The sequence below is a fragment of the Chrysemys picta genome, chromosome 16, assembly GCF_011386835.1.
Source record: "Chrysemys picta bellii isolate R12L10 chromosome 16, ASM1138683v2, whole genome shotgun sequence".
In the NCBI taxonomy this organism is placed as follows: domain Eukaryota; kingdom Metazoa; phylum Chordata; order Testudines; family Emydidae; genus Chrysemys; species Chrysemys picta.
Window position 1 is genome coordinate 24,580,461 of NC_088806.1, and position 19,774 is coordinate 24,600,234.

The 19,774-nt window shown below is 46.4% G+C and overlaps 1 protein-coding gene and 1 long non-coding RNA gene across 8 annotated transcripts in view; one reads left to right on the forward strand and one right to left on the reverse strand.

Moving 5' to 3' along the window:
* SORL1 (sortilin related receptor 1) overlaps positions 1-19,774 on the reverse strand; it is a 106,459-nt gene that overhangs the window by 72,271 nt on the left and 14,414 nt on the right. For both annotated transcript variants that reach the window (XM_005303742.5, XM_008164544.4), the window contains exons 2-6: positions 18,221-18,337; positions 15,842-15,967; positions 13,355-13,516; positions 6,003-6,070; positions 3,872-4,052 (exon numbers count right to left, since the gene is read on the reverse strand). In XM_005303742.5, coding sequence (XP_005303799.2) covers positions 3,872-4,052; positions 6,003-6,070; positions 13,355-13,516; positions 15,842-15,967; positions 18,221-18,337 — 654 coding nt within the window. The remainder of the gene's footprint in view (positions 1-3,871; positions 4,053-6,002; positions 6,071-13,354; positions 13,517-15,841; positions 15,968-18,220; positions 18,338-19,774) is intronic.
* On the forward strand, positions 905-19,355 carry LOC135975902 (uncharacterized). Of its 6 annotated transcripts, XR_010593002.1 has the most exons (5): positions 905-1,113; positions 9,775-9,908; positions 10,170-10,252; positions 11,065-16,156; positions 17,121-19,355. It is a non-coding gene; the product is annotated as an uncharacterized LOC135975902 (long non-coding RNA). The 6 variants fall into 6 exon arrangements; XR_010593003.1 differs by having other exon boundaries at positions 9,775-16,156; positions 17,121-17,224; positions 17,679-19,355; XR_010593005.1 differs by having other exon boundaries at positions 9,775-10,252.

The following is a 19,774-nucleotide window of genomic DNA, read 5'->3' on the forward strand; positions in this document are numbered from 1 at the left end:
CAGATACAAATTAACAAACTCAACCGTAGAAAAAGCAAGCAAATACCTTACCCACTCTCCAAAAAAAACCACAACACAGTAACTTGATGGCTAGTTTGGATGGGATCCTGAGGTACTAGGATACTAAAAACATAAAAATGACTTAACTGTTCCCTGTGATTGTGAAACCTGAAAACTGTATGTCCCCTATGCCAGCAGATGAGATCTTATTATTGGTAACATAGCAACCTCTTGCAATTTATTCATCTATTTGCCCCATATACTGTCAGTGCTAACTAAGGAAACAGGAGCCTTGGAAATCACATAGATTGGATATATGGCCAGAAAACTAGCTTGAACCTGTTGGGGATTTCTCGGTCTTTTTGAGAAAGAAGAGGGAGATCCCTTTCAAATGCACAGCATCGAGTCTTTAGATTCTTCATTGTTCTGAGCACTCTCTTGGAAGCTGGGAACAACCCCACCTCTCAACTGATTAGCCAGGCTGTCAAAAGCTGATGTTTTCCTCCCATAGTTCTTCCAACTAGACTGCATGAAATTCACGTCTGTTTTTATTTATGCCCTTTGCAGACTAGCCTCAATGCGTTCATGTTGATGTTTACTGTTTTAGGGATGAGTATCCTGTTATAAAAATCATGGCCAAAATTTTCCAAACATGGGATGTCTAAGTTAGGCACCTAAATCTGTATCTAGGCTCCAAAATAAGTGGCCTAATTTTCTGAGTTGCTGAATACCCACAATTCCCACTGAAATGAATAGGAGTCAAGGGTGCTCGGCACCCAGGCAATGCAGATGCCTGTAACCGGATGTATCAACCACCGACTGAGCAAACAGGGGCTGACCAATCACTGTGGGCCTAGGAGACCACACCCTTTCCCCGCCCCCGCTGCACATGCTCCAGGTGGAGGGGACAGATAAAAGGAGGCAGCCCAGCTCAGTTGGGGCTAGTGGAGGAGGAAAAAGGACATGTGTTGCAGGCTCCTGGAGAGGAACCGTTGACTCGCCAGACTGTTGGGACCATGAAGCTGAATTATGCTGCGGATGACCATCCGACTGCAGAGTCTGATAGATGCTGAGTCACTGCCAGCCCAGAAGATGCCTGAGATGGGCTTTATGGTAGGAACTGACCCAAGGAATGTATTAGGAGCTGATGCTTAATGGGGAATTTACTGGCTTCAGAGGGCCCTGGCTCAGAACCCAGTGCCCTAGGGTTCCCCTCTCCACAGCACTTACCACTAGGCATGGCTACTGGGGACTCCTGATTTAGACTGATTGTTCACTCTGCCCTGCACAGAGGGTCAGATCCCCCAACTGCTTTTATCTGCCCCAGCCAGGAGGCTCAGGGGCTGCAGACTGACTGTTTGCTCAGTCCTACAAGGAGTCCTGAGCCCCTTGATCATGACTGTTTGACTCAACAGGCAATCCTGACAACTGTGTGATGGGGTGTATCAACCCCACACTGGGCAAATGAGGGTGGCCCCACTTGACACATTCAGCCCGTTACAGAGCCTAACTATGGATTTAGGTGCCTAACAAAATGTTGCCAACTCACCCAATTTTATTGCAATTCTCACAATAGTTGTTGTTTGACTTAAAGCCCCAGCTCCGGGAGTCATGGGATTACGTGAGACTCAACTCCCCCTCCCCCCCAACCTTTATGGTTGCAGAGGAAAACTTGAAAATGTGACTCCGTGAACCCTAAAGGCTAAAAATCCAGAAGGCAAACCAAAAAAACCTTAAATTTTATTACGTTGTTTAAAATCTCATAATTTTTAAGCCAATCTCATGATTTTTTAGGACCTGACTTGGGAATTCTGAACATTTAGGGTTGGCGATGCTGCTAAACTTCATGCTCCCAAGTTGGATATTTTAAAATAGCAAATTTTCTTCTCTGTTACTCAAAAGTGCTCAGATTGTTATAACTATATTGCAAAGGGGAACAATGGGCAGGGGGACATCCTGAAAACCTCTCTCCTCAAATCTGCAACATTGGGGACTGATCTCATGCCACTTCGACAGTAGTAAGAAGGCTGATCCAATGATTGAGGCACTAGTCTGAGGTTCAGGTTCAATTCCCTGCTCTGCCACAGGCTCACTGTATGTCCTTGGGCAAGTCATGTAGACACTCTGTGCCTCAGTTTCCCAGCTGTAAAATGGGGATAATGGCACTACCCTCCCTCACAGGGTCATTGTGAGGAGAAATGCATTAAAGATTATGAGGAACTTAGATACTAAGGTAATGGGGGCAATATAAGAAAGATGTGGGGGACAAAGGCCTGTATCTCACAGAAGAACGAGGAAACTCCAAGTACAAATTTGCAATGTTTGCTTCCTATTTGGGTTAATTTAGCATCAAAAAGGATGCAGCTCCCATTGACAATAAAGCTAACAAGAATATCTTAACTCTCTCAGATGACTCAGGGCCTGATCCCGCTTTGGAACAGACCCAGTGCCAGCTCGATATATTCAAAAAGTTGAAGGCTTCAGTTTTTGCAGGATGTAACTTTTAGCAATTGAAAGCGTCCTTCAAACATTCTCTTCAGACATGCTTTTACCTGTTGAGTATTCACATGGCTACGGGTAAACATTACTCCAACTCCGGTGCATGCTCACTACTTAAATGCACCGAAAGCATTAAACATTTTGGGGGAACCATAGAAAAGTGACTAGGGGCTGGATTCTTAAAAATGTCTTGATAATGGTAGGATAAAAACATAATGTGTTTATATTCGGGGGGGGAGGGATAAAGCTTTTCAGATCAGATTAGAATAATTTTGAAGTCAGTCAATTTAGTGGCCTTAATCTATTTGACTTGTGTCCTTCTAACTAAATTATTGCAGGCATATATCCTCTTTCCCTAGCTCCACCCCACTATTGTCAATTTCTGCCTTCCCTTTACTTATAAGCATCTAGTTCTTTCTTGCCAGAATTCCAGCCCTTTGTAGCCTGACCTAGTTCTGCCTACCTCACTAAAATCAAATAAATATATAAAAATACTGCTGTTCCAAGCCGATCTCCTATCAACCCTGAACAGCACATTGTTAAAGAAAAATACTGACACTTGGTCTATCTATCCGGTCATTTTAGACTGTGTCTTTCCAACAGAGCCATTTAGCCATTCTTGTTCATGTGTGCTAGGGTAAGATGCCAGATGAACAGCCCTGGAGATTGGACTCCTGTATTTATCCACACAGCATGGTGGTGCTTTTACAGTGGACGCAATAGAACATCTCAAAGTACTTTGATACAGCAGTATGCATAGTTTTAGCCCTGCTAAATGCTCTAATCATCTCTCTAGATGACTCATTCAAATGTGTGTCAGCTCTCAGCAGAAGTACGACTGGCATGTCCAGGGTGCTGTATATTAATATGCTGTGGGGTTTTTATTTTCACCCCTGGTGTCAGGAACTGTATTTGTCTTTGGCACTCAGCCTTGTGCTTTCTATCGCTAAAGGATAATGAAGTCAGCTCACTAACTCCAGCCAATTTTTCCTTCTCAAACTGACAATGACCTTATGCAATCTTTAATGTTTTGCCTCCAGGCTTAAAGTATGTTCCCTTACTTTTGTTCTGTCACTAATGGAGCCTGACTAGCGAAGTATTGTCTGTTATTGTACTGAATATTCAGAGCCCAATTCAGTTCCATGAAATCAGAGTCCTTCCACTGACTTCAAAGGGATTCAATAATCATAATACCTAGCTCCTTATATAGCACTTTTCATCTATAGATCTCAAAGCACTTTACAAAGTAGGTCACTATCCCTATCCCTGTGTTTCAGGGAAACTGAGGCAGTGAAGTGACTTGCCCAAGGTCACCCAGCAGATCAATGTAATACATCCACCTACACAGTGATTTTTCGTACATGCTACTTACCACAGTCTTTGTGGCAAACAGATACTTGTCCCTGAGTTGGAAGTCTTCAACCTCTTCCAGAACGATTTCTTTATTTTCCCTGGTTTGAAAGAAATCTGTGCTGCGAATTATAGTTGAGGATCCTGTAGGCTCATGTCGTTCTATGTAAACTGTATTCAGTTTATCATATGGGTCAATGCCCCTGGTATGAAAGAAAGAAAGCAGGTATATTATTTTTGTGCTCACCCCACTATCACGATAGCACCAGGTATTTATAAGCAAGTCATTTAACAAGAGAGATGGGATCAAAACTTGGATCAGAATTTTGAACACCCCGAAGTTAGATGATGAGATCTGGGGGGTTTTGGTTCACCTCATTATAAAGAGCGGTTATTTGCAAAATTTGTATCTAAATTCTGATTTGTATTTTCAAACCACTCACAGAACAGCTGGTCAAAATAAAGGGTGACAACTTCAAAAATATCTGACATTTCCCCCCCCATTTTTTTTAATTGATGTTCAAGATACATTGAAAAGACCAATTAAGCAGCTCAACAGCTGGTTGAAAAGCAAGGCAATTGCTAACGTTTTATTAATTTTTTCCTTGGTCTTTCATCATCATCTGTCTGAAAGTCAATCATTTTCTCCCCCACCCCCATACAAGTTATAAGAGGAGTATTTTATTAAATTTAATAAATAAGTAATGCTCAAGATGTACAGAGAGATGGTTTCGGTTCAGTCCCATGTGCCTGTTTTAGAGATTTATCAAGGCAAGTTACAAGTTACTTATCCCTAGAATGTAAAAAACCTGCTGGTTAGAAACTGATGGATTCTTGTACTAGACAACAAAAATAATCACAATGGCAGAGCAATCGATAACTGGATAGCAGGTGCTATTTTTTGTTTACTTCTCTGAAATCTATTTATAGTCACCACTTAAGGAACCAGCAAAAAATCACCTCCCAATTGGAAATGGGGCCCTTAGTGCAAGTTTCACTGCAAATTGATGGCCTGAAATGGATGTAAGTAGTTTTGATCTCCAGGGACTTTCATTAGCTCTATTAAGGCCTGATCCCGTACCATTCATGTCAATAGGCGTTTAATCATTAACTGCGATGAGAGCAGGATCAAGTCTTTTGAATGAAAGACCTTTTAAGCTTTAGAGTAAAACTGTCCCCTCAGACCCACACAACAGATCTTGATCCTGATACTTTGCTGCAGCTGTTTAACAGTGCACAACAACCATTTAGGACAGGAAGTGAAGGAGAACACAGTCTCTACTTGAAACTGCAGAATAACCACATGAGTTAGATTTCTGGGCAAGACACCCCTACTCTTGCTAAAAATTGCTACAAGATCTTTCATGAACAGTAAGTTTTAAAAATGGTTTTTTAAAAGTGCCTCTTAGTATTACACATTTTGCTGCAGTGCCTAGGGGCTCTAGTCCTAGACAGGGCCGGCTCCAGGGTTTTTGCCGCCCCAAGCGGCGCAAAAAAAAAAAAAAAAAGCCGCGATCGCGATCTGCGGCGGCAATTCGGCGGGAAGGCCTTCGCTCCCAGCGAGAGTGAGGGACCGTCCACCGAATTGCCGCCAAACAGCTGGACCTGCCGCCCCTCTCTGGAGTGGCTGCCCCAAGCACCTGCTTGGCAAGCTGGTGCCTGGAGCCGGCCCTGGTCCTAGATCAGTATTCCAGGTGCTAGGCGCAGTACAAACATGGAAGAAAAAGACAGTCCATGTCCCTTAGACTCATGGTTTAAAACCAACTGACAGGAGCAACATACGTTCTCACCAACACCAGTATTTGCTATATGTTGGTTTTTCCTTGGCAGACTATCCAAATACCAACACCGCTTAATAATGCTTAGCTTGTGAAAGTTGTGTGGACACAATATGTGACAAGCTGGAGAAGCTTCAGGTACTGTTAGCTTTCTTCTGTCATGCTTCTTCCCCATATCCCCATGGTAAACTGCTGTGATCTATGATAGCCACTTATTACAGAGTTAACTTTGGGGGAGAATGGAGTTCTGTATCTTAATACTTGCCAGCGTCTTCTATGCCTGAGTTCTTGGCAAAGGACGGGGGAGAAGTAATGAAGCCTGGGAGGACATAAAGGGGAAAAGGTTCCACAGAGACTCAAAAATCCAATACATACCAAGAAAAAGATTTCACGTGTTCCTGAATCATTATCCAGGTCTGCCCAAAATCATCAGATTGCCAGAGCTGCAATACAAAATGTCAGAGACACAGGTGGGACTCGGATACTCTAGGCACTAGAGCAGGGGTGGACAAACTACAGCCCACTGGCCACATCCAGCCCTCGAGCTCCCACTGGGGAGCAGGGTCTGGGGCTTGCCCTGCTCCCGCACTCCAGCCGGGGAGCGGGGTCTGAGGCCACTTGGTGCGCACAGGCCAAGGCTCCCGGAAGCAGCAGCATGTCCCCCTCTAGCTCCTATGCGGAGGTGCGGCCAGGCGGCTCTGCATGCTGCCCCTGCCCCAAGCGCTACCCCCACAGCTCCCATTGGCTGGGAACTGCGGCTAATGGGAGCTGCAGGGGCAGTGCCTGTGGACAGAGCCGCCTGGCCGCACCTCCGCATAGGAGCTAGAGGGGGGACATGCCGCTGCTTCCAGGAGCTGCTTGAGGTAAGCGCCACCCAGAGCCTGCACTCTGACCCCCCTCCTCTGCCCCAGCCTGGAGACCTCTCCCGCACCCTGAACTCCTCATTTTTGGCCCCACCCCAGGGCCTGCAGCCTCAGCCAGAGCCCTCACTCCCCCCATGCCCCAACCCTGATCCCCCTCCTGCCCTCTGAACCCCTTGGTCCCAGCCTGGAGCACGCTCCTGCACCCCCAACTCCCTCATCCCCAACCCCACCCTAAAGCCTGCACCTCCAGCCAGAACCCTCCCTCTCCCGCACCCCAAATCCCTGCCCCAGCCCAGAACCCACACCCCCTCCTGCCCCCAACCCCAATTTCATGAGCATTCATGGCCTGCCACACAATTTCTATACCCAGATGTGGCCCTCGGGCCAAAAAGTTTGCCCATCCCTGCCCTGGAGCCTAAATCCTTACTGAAGCTGGATTAAAAACTAAAGGGCTAAATTCTGGAAATCTGTTCTTTCTCCCAAATCATACACTACATGAGCAGCGCTAGCATGTGGACCTGGATTCTCACTCTAAGCAGCTCCATGCATGACTACTCTACAAATGAATGCTGCCAGGAGCAACAATTATCTGCTTGTAGATGTATAAATGTGCAGGAGTCAGACGCCAGGTTCAAGTGAATGTACAGTCCTAAAGCCTGGACAGATGCCATATTAGTGCCTGCAGAGATGTCCTTGCAGGAGGTTAATGACAATTAGGCATAACTTCTAATGTGAAAGCAATAGCAAGCGTGAAACCTCAGGAGCAGAGGCCGTCTTGCTCTCTGTTTCTATTACAATACCAACCACAATGTTGGCACTTAAATCACAATAATTACATTTTTTGCTGGTTTGTGCCTGGAACCAGTCAGATTCCAGACCCAATGTTCAGTGTAACAGTTTGATTTCAAAAAGGCAGTGATCACCAATAAATCTAGCATGACTTTTAAATGCACCACTGCCACCCATTAGCAATGTAGTTCAGCACATACAGAGCAGAGAATTAAGCTCTTTAGCTCGGAATTAAGAGTACAAGGCTGTAACAGTCTGCAGTACAGTGACTAAGGACTGGTTACTGCCCTTTCACTGATCTAGCAGAACAGTAATGTCTGATTGTGCCGGATAGAAGCGATGTGTGAGCATTAGTCTTGGTCCTTACCATTTCAGAAACAAGGCACATTCATTTAATCCTCTAAAATATTACTCTGTGCTTCCATGGCACCTTTTGCAAACATTAATGTAGACCCTTACAAAGAAGGTAAGTATTATCTGTCTTACAGACAGGTAAATTAGAATTCAGGGAAATGATCTAACCAGTCACACAGTAAGTCAGCTGCAAAACACAGATGAGAACCCAAAAGTTTTGACTCAGACAACTGAGCTAACTGCAAGATCAACCCTGTCTCTGCATTATCAGCTAGCCTAGTGACAGAAGCTAATAAAAACCATAGGGGCCAATTTTGACCCTTATACATCCTTCCAGCTCTGTACAGGGTATGCAAATCAATTGCCAAGTCCTGGGGGAGAATTCCCAAGGTGCAGGAGCAGAGCAGGGCTGAATGACCATCCAGAGCACGCCAGGCAGAGTAGACAGGTTGAGAGTAAGCGCAGGCGTGGTTGAGTTCAGCACTACGCAGGTTGTAAGCACGAAGTAACCCCGAGGAGGCTGCTTTAAGTTAGAGGGGTTTGGGGGTGCTCTACCTTATTGTAGGACTCACTTCACACATTCCAGCAGCAGCCCAGAATCGGAACACGCAGAGGTGGCACAAAGCTTACCTTTCTCCAACTCATGCCTGAGTTGTGCCTTTTGTGCTGTCTCTCTGGGTATGTCTACACTACCTGCCGGATCAGCGGGCAGCGATCGATCCAGCAGGGATCAATTTATGTAGTCTAGTCAAGACGCGATAAATTGACCCCCGAGCGGTCTCCCATCAACTCCTTACTCCACCTCCGCGAGAGGTGCAGGCAGAGTCGACAGGGGAGCAGCAGCAGTCAACTCACCGCAGTGAAGACACCGCGGTGAGTAGGTCTAAGTACATCGACTTCAGCTACATTATTCATGTAGCTGAAGTTGCATAAATTAGATGAATCCCCCCCAGTGTAGACCAGACCTCTGATGGTGCAGAACAGAATCCAGCTCCCTAGTATATAACTTGAAGATTGGACTGTAAAGAGCACTAGATTTTTCATTTGTGTTTTAGGTGAGGGGAATCTAGCTTTAAAAGGTATAAGCACAAGTATTTAAAAAGCTTTACCCGCCCCGCCAGCCCCCCCCCCCCCCAAAAGTGCTATCTATGCCAAAGCAGCAACATGCAGAGCAAGGCCAACTGCAAACATCTGCAATGCAAACCTTTGCAATGCAAAACCACCAGCCCATGGTAAATGATCCAAAGGTCATTCCTGACTTATTGGCAGTGATCTGGCATGAGTTACTAATGATGCAGTCAGGGGATCAGTAGGACTGGGGGGAAGGTGCACGGGGGAGCCTGTCAAAGGTTGATTCTGCCAAAAAACAACAACCCCTCCACTTTTATCCTTGCTGCCCAAGGGAAAATGTATTTATATATTTAAAAGGGAATGTCCTGGCTAAGTAGGGCTGGGATAATGGTGGATGTTTTATGTGCTCTACCGTGGGTGAAGAAACCATGTACTAATTATGGCAAGGAGATATCAAAACACAAACCCACATGATACTGGTATGTGACTTTCCAAGACAAACACTTGGCCACTGCCAAACATGAAGCCTGCAGAACATGCAACAGTCTAGTGTTTCTTAGCCTCCATTCTTCTTCCCAGGGCAGAGTAAAATAATAAGGCTCACATCTTCCTTAAGGTGAACTGTAGCCCACATCCTCTCTGACCGTTCTTAAATTAGGTAAGATTGGAAAGAACTGTGAAAGAATGTTATCCCAGTGCCTGGGGAAGGGGCCAGAAAGTCAGAACTCTGGGGTTCACACCCTGGTTTTGTCCCTGATGCATTGTGTGATCTTGGGTGAGTCTCTTAAGCTCTCTGTGTGCCTCAATTTCCCCATCCAGAATATTTTTACAAGCAGTGTCCGTTGGCCCATATATGTGCTGTAGCTCTCCTCATGCTCTCAGTCGAGGGCATAAAAGGCAGTGCGGGCCACTTTCCCCTTTTAAACCTGCAATCCAAACAATTTGCAGCAGAGCGGATGGAGGGCAGGTAGTGAAATACAAACAGGGACAACAGATCTCAAAGAACTTCCAGTTACAGGTAAGTAAACTCCATTTCTTCTTTGAGTGACATTCTGCTGTGTATTCCACAGGAGGGAGATTAACAAGCAATAGTCACACATGGGCTGGGTGCAAGGACACAGAAGTGATAGCTGACTGGAGTACTGCTTTCCCCTCAGCTGCATACACAGCTGATGACTGGACCAGAGCATAATGTCTCCTGAAGGTATGCGAAGAGCTTCAATTGGCTGTGCTATGTAACTCCAGTACAGATGTCTCTCGGAGATGCAGCTGAAGCAGCTTGCCCTCTGGTGGAATGAGCCCTTATCCCTTCCGGGCGGAGGAACACGAGCTAACTGGTAACTGAGGGTAATAGACTGCGAGATCCATTTTGAAAACCTCGGCGCCGATATAGCTTGACCCCTTGATCACTCTGCTATGGAAATAAATAGTTTAGATGTCTTTCTAATTCCTTTGTTCTTTGTAGAGAAAAGGCCAAAACCCTTCCGATGTCCAGAGAATGCAGCTGTCTCTCCTCTTCCAAGGCATGCGGTTTAGAGAAAAATACAGGTAAGTGAATGAATGACCTGAGTCATATGGAACTCGGAAATTACTTTAGGGATGAATCTGGGGTGGGGGCATAATGAGACTTTTTTTTTGTAGCAGATAGTATGTGGTGGGTCTGCCATGAGTGCCATCAGCTCAGTAACTTTTCTGGTGTTGGCTATTAGAAAGGGATCCCCACTGGAACCTTTCCCAGTTTTTCCACCAGATAAGAGAGTCCAAAACCTTGGGCAGAACTGTCACCTTGCCCTTTATGTTGCCCTTCTCTGGTGAGTACAAAGAGAGAACTGGCCTCCATCCCCCATTCTTGTTGGGGAATCAGGAAGTAAGGGGAATGGGAATAGAATCCATTCCCTTGATGCTGAGGTGGAATCCTTTCTGTGGCTCCCATGAGGAGAAGGAAGTTCACCTCTTGTCATAGAATCTCTTTGTGAGAGTGGTCCCTGAAAAGGAACCGGGAAGGGGGGTTGTATGTAGGATTTACCAGCACCGCTATCAGAGAGCCCCCATGAATAATTTCTAATACCCATTTGTCTGTAGTTAGAGCCCTCCAGTTTCTGGCAAATGGGGTAAGGTGACCTCTGAATATCTGAGGAGGAGAATGAAGAGGCATCACTAAAGGGAGCGGGTCTTGACAATCCCGTCAAAAGAAACTTTGCCTGGGGGACAGAGTTCGAGGTGGTGGTGGTGGATGTTGTAGAGGCTGGGTTCCTGCGTCTATACATGTCTCTCTTGTGTGGTGGTTCCTGAGGATGTTGGTGATAAAAAGGCTGAGGAGGTGCCCTACACACACATCAATGGTGTTTTCTCTTGAACAGAGGTATAAATGTCCACCGAGCGAAGCGTCGTCCTCGAGTCTTTAAAGGACCGGAAAGACTCATCTGTCTTCTCATGGAACAGGTTGGTTGTACCAAGGGCAGATTTTGGATGGTACTTTGCACCTCTCTAGGGAAACCTGAGGACTGAAACCATGAGTTTCTCCTCATAACAATGGCTCTAGCCATCCTCCTAGACACAGTATCTGCTGCATCCACCGCGGCCTGGAGGGAACTGTGGACACCAATCTGCCCTCCTCCACTGCGTCATGGAAGCAGACTCTATCCTCTTCAGGGAGCTTGTCCTTAAATTCATAAACTTGGCATAATTGGTGAAATCCTATCTGGCCAAGAGGGCTTGATAATTCAATAAACTGAACTGGAGGGAGGTGGAAGAGAAGATCTTTCTCCGTAGGAAGTCAAGTCACCTATATCTAATCGCTTATATCCCTTATCAGAGGGACTAGTCTTTGGGTGGTGGTGCTTGGACCGCTCTGTAGCCGCCTGCACCACCAAAGAGTTAAGCGGTGGGTGAGAGAACATTTCCCACCCCCACTTCCACCTCTCCCTTCAATGGAATATGCTTCTTGGCCCTCTCTTGAGCAGAAGTAGAACAAGGAGTGTGACCATCTTCGCTGGTCCATGATGACCTCATTGATGTAGAGAGCCGCTTGACAGGGACCACCAGGCTGAAGAACGTCTAGTCAACTGTGCTGAGGCTCCTGGACTTCCTCAAGCAAAAACTGTTGCTCTGCCGTAAGCCTCTTGCTATTGCTTGTAGTCATCCGGTGGAGACGGAGAAGATGGAGTTACTGCCTCATCCGGTGAAGACGACGAGGTTGCTCCCAGAACGGTCAGATCTGGCTCACCTTCCTCCTCCAAATACTCAAACAGGGCCGGTTGTGGATGGCCAGGCAATGACAAACAGAACTCGTGAACCAATCCTGGGTGACTAGGGTAGGACTCTCCTGGTCCCCAATGTTGCCAGTAGAATGGATCAACCAGCATAGGAGGACCCCATAGCATAGGGGACCACCTGTCTCTTGGACAATCATGGCTGGTCAGAGGCTGGAACCCTGATCTTCTTGGGCTCCTGTCCCGTTCCAGCTCTGCCTGATGCCACAGAGACTCCTGCAGGGCCTGTGACTCATCCCAAGAGAGAGCTGGATCCTGTACCTCCAATGGACCAATGGCTGCGCCTTGAGGGTGGGAGGGAAGAAAGTCTCTTCTCATCTCGGGAAGAGATGGTCCTGATAGGGAAGAGCAAAGATGTCCTCTGGGGAGACGTCAATCTCAGACTGCCCTAAAGTAAGAGCGGAGTCCATTGGTGGCACCATTGGAGCCGGAGATTCCCTGGTCACCATGGCAGTCAGCTCCCCCCAGGTCGTGTTGTTACCAGTACAACTTCAACTCTAGAAGTGGATCAGAGCACCAGGAGCTGTTTGTTTTGAGTCTTCACCATCAGAGTCAATATTGGAAGCGTTGGATGCATATCCTAGTGCACCTCCTTCTCCAGCTTAGATTTACACAGGCCCAGTCCTTGGCACCTGTACATGCCAGCTTTCCCAACTCTGATGGAGTTGGAGAGGGATCCTTTCTCTTCAGGGCAGCTTTAGACAAAGATGGCTTGTCCTTACACCTGTGAGTGTGCCCTTTGCTCTCATGTGAAGCCTTCTCCTTGGGCTTAACAGCCTTAGCTTCCATTCCCCAGCTCGTGCTCGGAGGGCCGCTGCCTGTTTATTGAGACTGATTTAAACGGGGGGAGGGATACGGGGTTTCATTGCCTTTTCCATCAGATATTTTCTGAGTCTCAGTTCCAGCCCCCATGAATTTTGTGAATGTGAAACTGGAGAGGCATCAGCCCACACCATCTTTTATGCCCTCCATTCGGAGCACAAGGAGAGCTACACTGCCTATGTAGACCAATGGACACTGCTTGTAATATATAGATATACACACACACACATATTCCAAACTCAGGTGCAGGGTGCGCATGCATATCCCAAGTGTGGCATACACACACAGACCATCACTTGAAATATTATTGCTTACTCAGGTTTGACTGTAACGCCGGAGTAAGGATGGAAGATGGATACCACATGGATAGCAGCTTTATCAAAATGATGGATGGATACACAGATGGATGGACGGACGACGGGTGTCAAATGCTTCTCAATCATGTATCAAGCATATCTCACAGCAAACATCCCAACATGTATGTAACAGTTTAGGTACTCAAAAAAGCAACAGAAGCAGCATTACTTGGCACTCGTCTCTGACTGCAGCTCCTCACCTGTTTGTTGGGATGAGACCTATCGAAGCCCAAAACAAGGTTAGGGATCCTACTGTGTAACAGCAGATCTGCGGCTCTGAATGGAATAGAGAAGCCCTGGATATTGCTGCAGAAGTCCATGGTGATCCAGAGGTACTGGGTGTAGGCATCCACAAAGATGTACTGCAGAGGGGGGAGGGGAAACGGGAACAAAAACCAAAATCAGTCCGCCAATGGGAATTATAAGCAGAAGACGATAGAACAGAACAAGGAAGTCACCAGCAGTGGAATACAAACTACAAAGGCAGTACAGGAGAGCTTACCATGTAAACCTATCTGCAGTAGAATGCATCCTGTCTCTGCAATACTCATTCTAGCAGAACTGGAGCTGAGCCACCTGGGACGTTCAATATGACACAACCTACACTAAAGACAGCACCTGGAAGAGGCAAGAGCACTGTCTCGGGGCCTAGCTACTGCACAAGAAACACACTAATGTGCATTCTGCTCAGGAAGGAAAAGAGAAGCGCCTAGCTGCTTTTTACTCCTGTAAGCATGGCAGAATCAAGACCACTCTAGCAGAGCTAGCTGGAGACTTTGCTGTCCGCCCACACCATCAGGACTGTTAGCTAAGTTTCAATTGCAGGGCCAAGTAACACCTGTACAACTACACTGAAGACAAGGGGGTTGCACAGGGGTAACTGAAGCCAGAACTTGATGACTTAGGTTCTCATTCTCTGTTCCTCAGTTCCTATGCTCGGGTCCTGTCTTGTCCCCATTGTAAATCACAGAGGCTTTAGGGTGCTAATATACAAGTTAGGAAGATTCCAGCCTGATTCTCAGATTCCAGAGGCGAGTTTTTCCAGAGCTGGAAGTTAAGGAGGGAAAAACCTCATCTTTTCACTTACAAACTCAGACAACTTGATGTGGGGTCACTGGGACACAATTAAATGGAATCGCACAATGGAGTAAGTTCCCAAAGGAAATATGGAGTTTCCCCCATGGGGCGGAGGGGGGGTGGGTTGACGCAGGGGCTGGCAGGAGACAGTCTGTCAGCAGATAAGACTAGGGATGGGTGAAGTCATACTGACTGATTACTAACCCACTCCAACACTGTGAGCTGGAAAACTGAACATGAAGATTATTGGGTCTGTGTGCCACTTAAGAGAGTGGGATGCAAGAGAAGTCCTGTGGAGTCAGGCCACATGCTACAGAGGGTTCATGGACCTATTCTGTAGGTAGTGGAGTGGGGCTGCATGCCAAAGAGGGGTCCTGGACTGATGCTGGAGGCTGGCCCTCCTCCAGCACAGAGGAATTTCAGTTTCGGTTGTATTTAGCACCTTTCACAAGCTGAGAACACTTGTTGCTCATACACCTGTTGAACTCTAAGGTCTCCTTCACCATTCTCACCTCTAAGCCTTCTTCCACATCATCCTGTCTCCACCTTCAAGAAACCACTAATCCCACCTCTTCCAGGAAGCACTGAGCTCAGCTGTCTTGTTCGCACCATCTGCCTTCCTTTCGCCTTAGATTTTAAACCCTGCAGGAGGGGTGGGAGGTGGGAACCTGTTATCTGTTTGCCCCCACTCCCTGAGCACCATTTGCTCTTACAGAATTATACAAATGGCACATAATAATAACCACGCTGTCTAGATTCCTACTAGAGAAAATAAAATTACTGGGTGTACATTTTTCCCCCCCTAGGAACACAGTCAATTTTCTTGACCAAATTCAATTTATAACTCCCAAGAAACACATGTTTTCTCTCTGCTGTAAACCTTGGAGCTACTTCCTGCAATCCTTTTTTAAAAAATAAATAAATAAAAGCTCACCAAGAACATTATATTAAGACAACTACTTCTATTTGCAGTGGTAGAAGCGCATACAATCTGACTGCTTTCCTGATGACGTGGTAAAGGTTACCCCATTAAAAACACCTAACCAGACAGGTTGCTCTAGTTGACAGCACCGTGGACTAAGACTCAGGAGACCTGTATTCTATTGCCACTGGCCTGCTGGGTTACCTTGGGCAAATCACTTTAATGCTCCGTGCCTCAGTTTCTCTATCTGTAAAATGGGGATAATGATACTGACCCCTTTGTAAAGCACTTTGAGATCTACTGTTTACTAGTGCTATATAAGAATTAGGTATTATTGTTCCAGCTCACAGATGTAAGGCCAGATAGAAGTCGGAGAAGAGAACAATAAAAAGAATATTCTATACAAATGGACACGAATCACTATAGAACTGGGCTTTTAATAGGGGTTTAAAACTGGAGGGGGGAAGCTTTATTTATGTAGCCTATTTAGTTTTGTACTGGTGCAACTATTTCAGTTAGGGGTGTGAATCTTTACCAATACCATTATGCTGGTACATCTCCTGGTGTGGATGCAGTTCTAGTGCTCTAGAGGTACCAGTATAAAGCACCTGTCCACTGGGATAGTTAAAGCTGTACGACGTTTGTGTGATGGGGAGGCCTTATTTATTTCTGCTTGTTCATGTCTTACCCTTTTGTTGTCAGCAGGGCTGTGGTAGAACTGTGAGATGGCCACATCGCTGGTGTTCCCTGAACCAAAGCTGAATTTCTCCGATATCTTTTTAAATGTCTTCCCGTAGTCGTACGACACATAAACCTGCAAAAGAAAAGCTCCTGCTGTTATGGAGACACAGGTTTAATTTCCATGATGGCAGTCCATACCTCCCTCTCGAGAACAACGGCTTCTTAAAGTTTTGTGCAACTATGGGGGGAAAAAAACACACAATGCAGAAGGGACAGAGTCCACTCTCCTCTCTATTGGCAACAACGGTGTCGGAAACCAAAGGTAATGGACAAAGGAAAAGACTGAGAGGCTATAACATCATGAGATTTGTACACCCTGCACTGGCTGTGTGCCAAAAGCTAAGGCCATAAAATCCTAAGCCAATATTGTTTGTAGTATTATTGTAGCCATGTTGGGCCAAAGATATTAGACAAAGGGGTGTGAGGTGATATCTTTTGTTGGACCAAATTCTGTTGGTGAAAGACACGCTTTCAAGCTCTGAAGAAGAGCTCCATGCAGCTCGAAAGCTGGTCTTTCACCAACAGAATTTGGTCCAACAAAAGACATTACTCACTCACCTTATCCCACCGAGACAGAGCTGAAGTAGTTTCCTAAGCAGGCTATTGCAACTGTTTATATCCAGCTGGTAGAACAGGTAGGCAGCTATCTATCTACTTCCTCTCTCTCCAGCAAGCATCCATGAATATTTCCGTGCGTGCATTAATATTATTTATTTGCATGACCACAGCATCTAGCAGCCCCAGTCACGGACCAGGACCCCATTGTGCTAGGTGCTGAACAAACACAGAACAAAAAGACAGTCCCTGCCCCCAAAGAGCTTACAATTACTTACACATTGTTGTAGTGATATGAGGAATGGCTTGTCTAGGTGTCTGGAAATGAGATGCAGAGCTTTTCCTCTGTAGAGAGGGGCTGTTCAAAGTTTATTGCCACAGTAGTTGAATTTATCACCGGCATTGTGTTATCTGCCATTCTGTGTATTGGTACCACAGCAGTGCAGTCACTCGCCCCTGCCCTGAACCTTGGGCAGTCATTTATGCCCGTGCAAAATGAACATCAAGCGCTACTCCTTTTGACAGGGGTGGTGTTTTACACCTGCTTTCCACAGGCATCCATGGCTACGCAAGGTGCAGGGCAGTGCTGAATCTGGCCCAAAAGCTATAATTAGTAAATGGTGGGTTTTGTTTATTTTGTGTTTGTTTTTTGTTTTTTAATTTATTTTCAGTGGTACTGTATCTGTTGCACCCATATGAATCACGCCGGAGCTACTATAAACCAAACGTCATCACCCTGCAATTCCTGTGTGAAATGCACCAGAAAGGGCTTCCGGTTAGTTCATTTTGGGCAGGTGTCCACCTTACAATAACAGCCACAACAATTGGCACTCTGCTCCCTCCTCTTGGCAGGTGGAGAGGAGCGGCCAATGATTTAATGAGGCAGGGAGAATGAACCCCCTTCTTTCCCCTCCCGAGCCGGGCGGAAGCACCTAGGTAGGAGCCAGTTTGGTGAGGCCTGCGCTGTTCTTGCTCAGTGGGTAAAGAGAGAGAGCTCTAGTTTCTAGGGCTATCCATCTGCCACCTTTCTCAAGCACAAATTCACTGCACCAGAAATGAATTGTTTCTAGCAAGCCGGTGCATACAGTGAAGTAGGGAGTGTCACCACAAACACACCAAGGTTATAAGCTGGCCAGATAAACAGGGCACAGGATAAGAGGAAGGGCTAAATACTGTATTCATACAGGGCCCTATGCTTCTACATCAATGTCTCAGCTTTTCTATTACAGTGCATGGAATGTCCTTCCGGGAAGCCCAGGGGATAGCACGTGCCATGATGTCCAGGATGTGGAGCAGGTCGCAGGGAATTAGAATTAAGTATGGAGATACAGCGTCTTGGAAGGAACCACTGGCATTAGAAGCTGAACCTTGTGATACATGGGGGAGAGACTGATCCCCCTTCCCGCCAAGGAAAAAGACATTAAGGAAACTCTCCAAGTCAAGTCTCAGTTTCCTGTCCCCTACATGTCATTTAATAGCACACAGTACAGGAAATTTACAAGCAATGTGATGCAGATCACTAGGACTCAATTTGTCTGCCGCGGTAGATTCATTGTTGAGTCAGCCCTACCCCCATTTGAATCTCTGTGGCAAGAAAGTCTAAATGTCTTATACCTGAAGTCCAGACGAATAGGACATCTTCGTCCATGCATATAACACAAAGACATGTTCTTACGAAGTGGTAGCATAGATTAAAACATGTCACCTCATAGAAAAGTACTTCCACGGCTCTCTCTGTAATAATAATAATAAAAAAAATCCACCTACTTACATCGCTTTTCTTGGGCCTCAGTAACCCTAGGCTGTCTCTAGCCAAGGCCACAATCACATTACTCTTTTCTCCTGCCCAGTGAACGACCATCTGATTGTGAGAATCATTCAGGCTGACCTGAAACACAAATGAAATGAATATAAAATGGTTAGCCAGGGCACTGGACAGAGAAATACCCAGAAAGCCCCTACACAAGTCAATTTCTATCTATCTTCCCTAGGAATGTGCAAGGATGGAGGAAAAGTGTTTGCAGTAACTGATTTAATTCATATAAAGAAACCGAACATTCAGTGTAACCACGCAGACACGAACATGCAGATGTTTGGTTTCAGGGCTATGCCCTTGGAGGACTGGACAGCTCAGGAACTGGTGCTTTGGCATAGTGCATGGGTTCTCTAGGTCAGCGTTTCTCAAATGTGGCCACTGTGGCTGCCTGTGGCCACCAGGGGCTTTTCTTGCAGCCACGTCCTCCTGGGCAGTCATTGAGGGTGCAGGCAAAGCAGCAGTTCCTCCTTTGGGGCTGCAAGGAGGGGTTGGGCCCTTGCCCCTTTGGAGCCACAAGCACCAGAGAAGCAGACAGCTGGTGTGAGATCCCCACCTTCCCAGGGGCCTCAGGCTTCAGGCCTGGGGTGGTGGGTGGCAGGCTCCGACCGTGGGGCTTTGGACTCTGGTTTTGGCTGTGCAGTGGCGAGCTCCGTTTCCCCGGCCTCTGGGCTCACCACCCCCCTCATCACCGCTGGCCCCTGCTGCTGCCTCCAGCACCTCACCCGTCACCCTTGGCCCCCCGCTGTCTCCCTACCCACCTCCCCATCCAGGGCTTAATTTGTCCCTCAGTTTGCCAGGGCTAAGTAAGTGGTATGTGTATGTTTGTAAATATCACTCATCACAGCCTCAGGGCTAGATAACAAGTCTGCTGCTGTGAAAAGTGATATTAACAAATATACAAATATCACTTTGCACAGGAGCAGACTTACTAGCTGGAAGTCTTAAAAAAAAAAAGACAAAAACAAGCAAAACACTCTATTTGTGTTTCTATTCTGTTTAGGTCCAGTAAAGAATAGAGACAACTGTACATTATTATGATTATCGAGTGTGCAAATAAAAACCCTACGTAAATAAATTACTATGATTTGGACTTGTGTATGTGCATATTTATTTGTTTTTCCTACATTAATTATTTTAGGGGAAATTGTCATAGTGGCCACCAGCAAGCTTTGGTGGCTGAACTCTGAGGTCACCAAAAAATGTGTGGCGAGAACCACTGCTCTAGGTTGCCTGTTCATATTCAGATCCAGTTAGTGGGGACTGGGAGTTGTAATTCTCAGCCACCTATTTGGCTGTCTCTGATAAATGAGTCTGGAGGTGCCCTTCTACTGCTGTACTACACTCCACAAAAGAATGCCTCCGTAACTGGGGATTGAGGCCCCCAAAGCACATGCCTAGCTTTAAGCACATGGGCAGTTCCATTGATTTCAAGGGCACCACTCGGGTACTTAAGCGCTTTGCTGGATCAGGGCCTTAATGCGCTGGGATGACTTTAGGCATCCTCTTCCT